We start from the raw sequence: 10,156 nt of genomic DNA on the forward strand, positions 1-10,156 counted from the left end.
CAAGTCTTAACGAACCCAGATCCTCACTCTCTTTGACACAGATATGGCGAACTTAATGTTTTGGTTTTTTTTTTAACTTAACGTTTTTTAAATAAAGATTTTTCGATATAAGGACCTGCCTTTGTACTTAGTTGTTGGTTGGCAGTGATTTATAAAATTTAGATGCAGAGATGTGATCTCTAATTATGTATTTGCTTACTTCTTTTCCAGCCTTCTGAGTCTCACCATTTGGAAATGAGTGAAACAGTATTAGTGAAGCTAACAGTTAGATGATTTTACTTTTTTCTTTTAGGAAGCATCAAATCTATGACACAGAGCCATTGTGGTCATTGGGGCAGAGGGTTTGCACCAAGGGCAATGTGAGAATGTACCTCATAATGTTGTCAGGATTAAAGGAGTCAATACATGTAGAGTACGCAGAATAGTGCCTAGCACAGCCTGGGAGCTATATAATATTATACAGTCCCTTCCCAGGCAGGGTCTGCATTGGCCCAGAGCAAGTCACTCTCCAAGTATTATCACAGGCTTTACTTCAAAATAGATCCAGAAAGAAGCCAGTCATCAAAGGCCACACAGTATACATTGCCATTACGTGGAATGTCTAGAACTGATAAGTCTACAAAAACAGAAAGGTTTTCTTAGGGTTGGAAGTAGAGGGAACACTAGGGTGTGGTAGCTCAACAGTGTGGAGTTTCTTTTCGGGGTGGCGAAGTTGTGATAGCTGCACAACTTTGTATGTACACCAAGACCCGTTAAATTGTACACTTTCCATGGGTGAATGGTAAGTTGTGTGAACTGCATCTTGACACATCTGTTGAAATGTACACCCAGAATTCTCCCATTGCTCAGCATCACAGTCAGGCTTGTCCAAGTGACTGACAGTGTGTTGTGGATTATTGCTGTCACCTCCTGCATGGTTTGCTTGGTTCCCCCAGTCCCTCCGCAGAGTTCATTCTCCACAGAGCATCATAATGATCTTTAAATGAAAAGCAGACCATGGCACTCATCTGGCTAAGCTGCTCACTGCTTTCCCTTCGCATTCAGTCATCAAAGGGAAACATCTTGGCGTGGCCTCAAGGTCCTGCACCATCTGGTCCCAGTGACTTCCTCAGCTATCACTCCCCCATGTGCTACTTTGCTTTGGCCACATTAGCCTGCTTGTTCTCCCAATACGTCAGTCTCATTCCTGGCTGCCTCAGATCTTTCACTCCAGCCAGAATTTGACTCCCACATCTTCCCGTGGCTCATTTCTGTAGGCTCATCTAGGACTTAAGTGAAATATCACCACATCTGAGAGGCTTCCCTTTCCTAACCATATTTAGAATAATACCCTCCCTATCAATCTAGCTGCTCACTTACTGTATCTTCTTCATAGGATTTATTATTTTAGTTTTTATTTTAATTTATCTATTGACTTGCTTATTGGAAGTCTCCTCCATTCATACCTGGGTTCTATGACAATAGCAAGTTTGTCTTATTCAACTATTTGTTGAATAAATGAGCGAAGACAGACACTGACTGGCATACAAAGACACAAACACACATCCACTCATTCTTTTTCTGTGCATACCTCCTATTCTGTACCATCATTTGGCATCTCACAGGTTTGAAAGCTTGACCAAAATTCTTAGTAGGAAGTTCCTTGATGGGGTCCTTTTTTAATATTATTTAGCATATTCTAATCAGAATGCAGTTAAATGGTTAGACTGATAAACATGCTTGCTCTTTGTGTGAAGTCCATGAGAACAAATAAAGAATTTCAGAGCCTGTGTTTAGTCAGCCATCCCTGCCCCAAAGGTCTAGTTTGAATGCTGCTATTCTCAGGTTTACTTACAGTGTGGACTTTCTCGGGCTCCTGTCTTCAGAAGAATCTTTGCGATGGGCACATTGTTGGTCATGATGGCAATATCCAGAGGCGTCAGCCCCTCACTGTTAGGTGTGTTGAGGTCTAGCTCTTCTGGTGTGTACTGGTCCAGGAGGAGCTGCACAGCGTCCATGTCCTGCTGCTCAACTGCCTCAAACATGGCTTCATTGCCCTGGAAGTTCTGGAAGTGAAGAGCAAGCAGAATTAGCACAGTTTCCTAGACCATTGTGTCTTTAAGGAGTAACTGTTCTGAATTTTAGAGATTGCTTTAGGGACTGCAGACCCACTTGTAGATGGGTAATTGTACAGCTACAATGTACTACAAGGCCTCCCACATAAAAACTGCTGAACCTACTTTCCACACTTTCTAATGGTCGTTGAACAAATAATTTAGATGCACTAAGACAACACAGTACTTTACAGCAAGGCAAATCTTAGGTAAGTGCCAAAAGCAGAACAGATGATGTTAGTATGCCAACTAGTTTGGTGCTGAGAGTGCACGTTCTCTATTTCTCTCAAACCTAACCCATTCCTGTCAGTCCCTAGGTGTTATCATCCTTGATCTTTATCATGGCAATGATCTATTTACTGCCAGTCTTGGGCTTTTCCAGCCCAGGCACTATACTGGTACGAGAGTATTCTTCCTATAGAATATAAGTTGCATGCTACATCAGTATTTATGGGTCTCATAGCTCCCCACTGCCTGCAGGTGGATGCCCATGTTTCTAGATCCCTTGGTGTTCTTTTTTTTTTTTTTTTTTTTTTTTTTTTTTTTGGTACCGGGGATTGAACTCGGGTCCTTGTGCTTGCAAGGCAGGCCACCGAACCACTGAGCTAAATCCCCGGTGATCCCTTGGTGTTCTAATACCACACTTTCTTTTCCCAGAACCCCAGCCATTGCATACCTGGCATTTGTGAGCTCAAGTGTCAGAGTTCAAGGGAAATTTCAGTGGCTTGTGGCTAATTGTTTTGGGGGCTCTGAAGGGCTAGAAGTTGAATATTTATGAGATATGTATTACTCATAGGAAAAATAGCTATGGACAATATGGTTCTTTTGGAAAGTTTTTTTTTTTAAAGGATTAGCAACAAAGGAGGGTTTGGTCTTTAAAAATGCTGAAATATCATTGACCTTGACCTCATATAGTGGTCACCTGACTAGCAGAAGGGAAATATTTAGTGACCCAATTTTTAGGCACATAAGTTTTATTTTTAGTCTCATCCAAAACTGATTTTCTCTGTCAGAAACTGTTGGTTGGCTTTAGCTAAGTACACATCACAAAACTGGAGCTTGAGGAAAACGTGAGGTGATTATGCAAATGCTTGTTTTGACAGTGTGGACCCAGGGGATGAAGCTATTTTGGTGTGCAGTTTTCCTTGCTGCAAGACAATCTGCTGAATGGAAAAGTGTTTTGTCCACATGCCACTAAACTGAAAGTCCTCTGATGATCAGGCAACTTAGTCACAGCCAAGCCCTCCCAGCAGATGAATTTGAAATGAGAATATATATTAGAAAGCAAATGAGTTTAAAGTTAAAATACTACCCTGTCCATACCTGTCCAAAGTGAGCATTTGGTTTTGACTCTTGGTATTTCTAATTTCTCATGTGCCTTATTTAATCTCACTCTTAAGTCGTTTCCTCCTCCATGCTTTTGCTGGGAAACTCTAGCTTCCTTCTATCTGGAAAGTCTAGGATTCACTTGTTTTAAGATCAGACAAATGGAGTCATTACCCCCTGCAAAATACCCGTGCTGAGCATATTTACCTTATGCCCTTAGCCTTTACTGAGGGCTAGGACGGAAGACTTTACGAGAACATCTGTAATATCACCAGTATGACTCTTACGCACCAGTCCCTCCTTTGGATTTTGAGGCAGGGTGTTGCTATGCCATGGAAGCTGGCTTGAACTTGCTATGGAGCCCCGCCTGCCTCCAACTCACAGTTCTCCTCTCTCAGCCTCTGGATTGCTGGGCTCACAGGTGTGTGCCACAATGCTCAGCTTCTTTATGCCATGCTGTCTGCACAGTTCACTATGGCATCCGTAGAGGTCAAGCGATTTAGCCTAAGGAAAATGTTCATTTCTTCTGATAGACTACTAGACTTTCAAATGTTTGCTAATGAAATGCTGTTACAAATTGTGTTTCCTTTTCTGCTTTGACTGCCTGGGACCTTAAAGATAAATGTAATGATAAACTCCAGGCACTGTATTTACCTAGGTTTTTGATAAGCTTGTTCCTCTTCTCAGTCCCTGTATGTTTTCTTCTTATGCTCTTGTTTTCTCTCCCTCATCATTATACAGTAGAAAAGCATTAATTGCCTAGATTTGGTTTTGAATGCCATTGGAAAGCATATGGAGTTCACAGTAGAAATAATAAAATAATATTAATTTTTTATTCGAATAAACACTGGAGGTCTCAGAAAATCTGAGATTCCATATTTGCCCGACTGCTGCTTTTTGAGATTGGTTTCTTTAGTCTAGGAGTAAAAAAGAAGCTACAGGAAAGGAAAGGGGAACATCTCACCATCACTCAAACTTTGTCTAACATCATAGATACATGTAGTTCCTGCCTTGCTGGATTTTATTTCAGCATTTATAAAACTGTAAAAACATTAGCTTCAGAAAGAAATGTGAATTATCGTGGAATCTTCAAACAAAACTGAACAAATCAAACTGACACAGAAGAAAAAGAGCTTTGTTACCACCGAGGTCTTTCTGAGACTCAGCCGATCAGTTCTTGTTCTAAAATAGGCCTCGTCAAAGGAAGAGTGGCTCCCCTTCAGTTTCTCAGAGAGATTCCTGTACAGGCGTTTGGCAGCATTGGGAGACGATGGGGCACTGTGCTTTTTTGACTGAGAAAGATGTAAATTCTGCATTTGTTGGGTCATTTTCACACGGCAGTTCCTAAGAAGAAGAAAATCTAATGGATCATTTACAATAGAATTGTAAATTGACAAAGAATTATATCATCTCCAGTAACTCCTGGAATCCTCATATAATGTTATAATATGATGTTATAGCTGGAAGAAAGGCTCTCAGAGATGAGCCTACGTAGCTCTTCATTTCAAACTATGAAAACTGAAACCCAGGGTAAAGAAGTAGCTTGTTGAGGTCACAGGCTTAGTTGGTGACAGGAATGAAATGACAGCCTCCATCTCCTGTATGTATGTTTGTTTCCCTGAAGATGGGTGTATGATATGAAGCTCAGCCCAGAGTCTTTTGGTCTCTCAGCCAGTTGAGGATGTGTCTCAATTCTGTAGCCTGAAGGCAGTGTACTTATTCTTGGGGATATGGAAGTGGGGCTTTTCTATTTGCTTTGTCCCAGATGTTATCTGTAAGGCAGTGTGATTGCTCCCTGTACACCCCTTCTCTTAGTGGTATCACTCAAACTCTGATGTTGTGTTCATTTGGTCAATTCTCCCAGGGTGCAGAGGCTTGGTGGATTTTTATGTGTAGGAGCATTCCTGCTCATCCCAGATATCCTGGGTAGGTGTCCTCCAGGGAACCCTTGACTGCTATTCTCCAAGTAGTATTTGAATGTTCCTAAAAATCTCTAATCTCTAACAGCCCCCCACCCTCACCACAATCACACCTGAAGTCAGTTTCCAGATCAGCCATGACATTTAAAAAGCTACCCAACTTTAGTTTGGTTATTGCTATTGGAACACGAATGCTATCAAGGCTGTGGCTTCCTGGTGTGTGTGTGTTGTGTGTGTGTGTGTGTGTGTGTGTGTGTGTGTGTGTGTGTGTGTGTATGTGTGTGTGTGTGTGTGTTGATGGAGAAATGCATGAATGTCACTAGCCATGGCACTTACATGTGAAATGTTTTCATGTTTGCTAAAGCCTCCAGGGCACAGGACCCAGAGCTCTCTGGAGTATGCTACTGCCTTCCTACCATTCCTATTATTTTTGTTTGTTTGTTTGAGACAGGGCTTGCTCTGTAATTCAGGCTGGCTTTGAATTCACTGTATAATCCAGGCTGTTCTCCAACTCATGGCAGTCTTCCTGCCTCAGCTTCCTGAGTACTGGAATTAAAAGTGTGCACCATCATTCCCAGCTTCCCACTGTATTTGTGTTTGTCTTTCATTTGTAATCCTGCCATTGCTACTTATCTGTTCCCTTTAGGTCATCTTGAGGATTTTGCTTTTTTACAACTTTATGGATCTCAGAATATAGAACCTCTTTTATTGATGAAACTTAACAGAATTGATTTTAAAAATTTTCCATTTTCTGCAAAATAGATTTATATAGAAGTGCTTATCTCATATCCTACTGTACTCCATGCTACATTTCGGTCTGTCTGACCTCTATGGAGTGTTTATTTACTACTTCAATATTTTTTTTACCTGTGGATCTTTATATGTATTATTTTCTATGTACTAGAATTTATTTCTGATTTCAGTACCTAGGAAATGATTATTGATCCTTAAAGTTGCTACTCAAGTAATTTCTGAGACCCTCAGTGAAATTTATATATTTCTTTATTCATTTAGCGTATACAATATTCATTCATTTTAGCATATACAGTGGATCCTCGACGTATAAACCCAATTTGTTTCTGAGAACTGGTTGTAACTCAAGTTGGTCAATTGCCTTCAGAATCTCTCTCCTGTGTAATTTTAGGCCACACTTTCTTCCAGGCAGATCTCAGAGAGACATCTCAGAGAGTTCTTAGAGAGACATTGGCCCAGGATTTCTCAATTGACTGCACACGGGAAAGATGTTGAAATGTTCCTTGCAGAACTCTGTAAGAGTTAAATCTGTATCTGAGACCATCTGGATGCACAAATGTCCAGCATTTGGGTCATAACTCAAGACTTTGTTCATAAATTAAAGCTAAAATTTTGGTCATATCCCAATTATTCATGTCAGGCTGGTTGTAATTCAAGTACAATAAATGTCTTACTGTAATACAGTTGTTCGGCTCCCTGGATTCCAGCTAGTCTATATTCTCTTCAAGAGCAAAGACTGCCAAATCTTACTTTTTATATTGTCTTTTCCTGAAATGCACCTACCTCAGGTAGAAGTAGTATAAGACAGGTTAGGATATAAATTCCTATTCTTTCCCCTACTAATTATGGGCTTTTGGACAAATTATTGAATCTGTGTTTCCTCTTTCTTTTTATAAAATGGGGATAATAAAAGTATCTTTATATTATTGTTGTAAAAATGTGATGTAATAATGCATGTGAAGTATGTAGTATATAGGAAGACTCGCAGTAGCTAATGTTTTTGTTATGGAAGGTCCTCAATAAATACATTAGAATAAGTGAGTGCATATAAGAGAGTCTGTTACTTATAATATCAGAGGAATAGCTGGAAATTTTATTTTTTCATCATGTTTCTCAAGTAGGTTTTATGTTCGTTATCATCCCACCTTTGATTTGCTTTCACTTCAATAAATAGAGATCCACCTTGTTAAATGACCATAGTCACTTTAAGTCTTGCTTACAACTTCCTCCAAGACAGAAAGACTTCCTAATTTTTCCTAAGGTGGTCAGACTAATCAGTGTTGGTCATACTTATTAGGCTGTGTCCCGGCTTAGCTAAGTGAACATGTTTAAATTTGAAAGGATGATGCAAGGCATTATCTAACTGTGTATGTATAGGTGGGTATGTTTTATAACCTTTATTAATCTTTTAATTTTCATAGAAGCAGAAATGGAAAGGGCAGGTGATTTCCTTTCCTTTCATCTATGAATTCTTTATCTTTGGTTGAATAACAACTACACAGTTTCATCTAATTTGCTTCTTTCTATGTCCGCACAAATTCCAGATTCATAGGCAAGCTGGCTCACATGGGAATTGCCTTAACTTCTTTCTTTCTGCCTTCTGTCTCTAGCCTTTTTGCTCAGCATTAATGCCCCAGTTCAAGCCATCTGTCTTGTCCACATCATTATCATTCCCAAAATAACTCTACCTTCTTTTGTATCTCCCACAATGCCCAGGAGTCCAGTAAATACATTCTTGTCGATTGATCAAATTCCAGTGACTTGCCCTCTAACTGATGACACCTACTCACATGGCCCCTTTTGTCTTTGCTCATCTCCCATCTGTTCCCTTCCATCAGCTTAGGTTGACTTTGTCTCTTTGACTTCCTTCTCACACTCCCCCAGCTGTCTCTTTCTTCCAGGCTATTCTTTAGCGTGTTTTCAGTCTTCTAACTTCCATCCACCATTATGTTTTTTCTTCTTTACATTTAAAAATTTGGTCAGATGAAAGAGTGCCAGAAAGTCAGTTTTATGTGATTTACTTTTAGAAACATGAATGCCTCTCCCAACTAACTATGCTCTTAATTTTTTACTCTTGTGGAAAGGGATAAGCCCTAGAAAATCATTATAGTTTTAGCTTTGGGTTTGAATTTTGATGTTGTTATATACAATTTGTGTGATTTTAGGCACCTTATTTAAATTCTCTGAGTTTATTTAGTCATATATAAGTGGATAATAACAATATATTTGTGTAGACTTGTGAAGATTAATTAATCGACAAATGAAATTTACTATCTCTTTGGTGCATTGTAGTCACCGGTAAATAGCAGCATTTATTGGAAGCACCAGATCTTTCCAAAATAGAGCCACAAAAATGTATTGTAAAGATGCAATTTTCTTACTTGTTTTAAATATTGTCTTTAAATCTGATCTTACGTAATTTTTATACTAGTCTTTATTTTGATAGAAAAATTCAAGCTTAAATATTTTGGTATGTGTATTTACAGTAACAGTAAAATAGAAAATAAGACTTCAGGTTATTTATTAGAGAGCAGTGTGGAACAAAGATAAACTTAAAAATAATTGAAAAATTTAAAAAAGAATTTAAAATAAAGGAGGGTGAAGATTAAACATATTTGTGAGCAAAATATATTTAAAAGTTTACTTTTCCTAATAGAAAACAAAGGTTCTTCAATTGGGACTTTTAAAAAGTCATTTACACATGGTATACCTAAATAAACATTTCACATAAACTTTAAAAATAAAAGAATAGGACATCAGTGGTAAGGGCAAAGAAAAGACATTCAAAAATCTTTTCTTCCATAACACCAATGAGAAAACTAGTAAAAGTTATTTGAATTAATGTATTCAGAATCTTTAAAATGAAGCAAAGGCTTGGAGCAATCAAAGAAATGTTTATTGAAGAAAAAGGGCTGCATTCAGTAAGAATGGCAAGTTTTGTGGCATTTCATTTTGCTCTATGTCCATCTTCTGCAGTTCTCTGATAGCCTTAAAAACCAGCAGTCCACATTCATGTTTAAAACTGTAGCCTTCCAGCCATGGGAGGGGGAGAATAAGATTGGGACTCCTTCAAAACCCCATTTCTAGAGAACTGTCATTGTTTGACTTGTCTACTGCTTCCTGGAAAGACCCCACTGAAAAGGCTTATGCTTATTCTATCTGACCTGGAATCCACTAAGGACAAATTACGCCTAGGTGATTGTCAAAAAACAAATATCAAAAAAATGTTTAACAGTTGTTTAAAATTTTTCAAAAGCTGGGGAATGAGATATTCATAGAGGGTTTTGAAGAACTCTGACATGTTCCTGGAAATATAGCAGGTCACATCTATGCCCAGGGCTAAGAATGTGTGAAAAAAAAAACCTGGGAAAGTCCTTAGCTCCCATCTTTGTCTGTATTTAAGGCTCTGTGCAAGCAGGAAGTGAAGACTAAGGCAGAAGTCTCAATCTCCTGGCCAAGTGTTAAAAGTTTTTCCTAACACACGAACAACCTCTGTATATGCGAGGCTCTAGGTATAAAAGGAAATCTCTGTTCATCATTCTCTGAACACTAAGATAACCAGGCAGAGACTTCAGTGGCCACATATAAGAAAAAAATAGACTTTACAGATTTAGTTCTAAAAAATCATTAGGCAACAAAACAACACTAGGGAAGAAAGGTAATCTGATTTTCAGTTACCACATCATGTTATTAAACTGCTTAGCTTTCAACAGAAAATAATGAGACATGTAAAGAAACAAAAAAATTATGCTCCATCCACAGAAAATAGAGCAGTCAATAGAAATTGCCCCTGAAAAATCCAAATTTTGGACTTATTGCAAAAGACTTTAACTATTTTAATAAATAAATTAATTATGAGAATGATTTCTCACCATATTAAGTATGCTAGTAAAGAGATAGAAATTATAAAACAACTGAATATAAATTCTAGAGTTTAAAATCACAATAACTGACATTAAAAATTCACTACAGGGCTGGGGATTTAGCTCAGTGGATCCTCCGCCTGCCTTGCAAGTGCAGGGACCTGAGTTTGATTCCCGGTACCAAAAAAAAAAAAAAAAAAAA

At 38.5% G+C, this 10,156-nt stretch overlaps 1 protein-coding gene across 1 annotated transcript in view; it reads right to left on the reverse strand.

The window, feature by feature from the left end:
• Positions 1 to 10,156, reverse strand: part of Ankfn1 (ankyrin repeat and fibronectin type III domain containing 1) — a 449,198-nt gene that overhangs the window by 142,623 nt on the left and 296,419 nt on the right. Inside the window, exons 9-10 of the mRNA XM_033762964.1 lie at positions 4,562 to 4,763; positions 1,835 to 2,045 (exon numbers count right to left, since the gene is read on the reverse strand). Coding sequence (XP_033618855.1) covers positions 1,835 to 2,045; positions 4,562 to 4,763 — 413 coding nt within the window. The remainder of the gene's footprint in view (positions 1 to 1,834; positions 2,046 to 4,561; positions 4,764 to 10,156) is intronic.

Source organism: Fukomys damarensis, unplaced genomic scaffold (assembly GCF_012274545.1).
Source record: "Fukomys damarensis isolate Sample0158 unplaced genomic scaffold, DMR_v1.0_HiC HiC_scaffold_13, whole genome shotgun sequence".
Classification (NCBI taxonomy): Eukaryota; Metazoa; Chordata; class Mammalia; order Rodentia; family Bathyergidae; genus Fukomys; species Fukomys damarensis.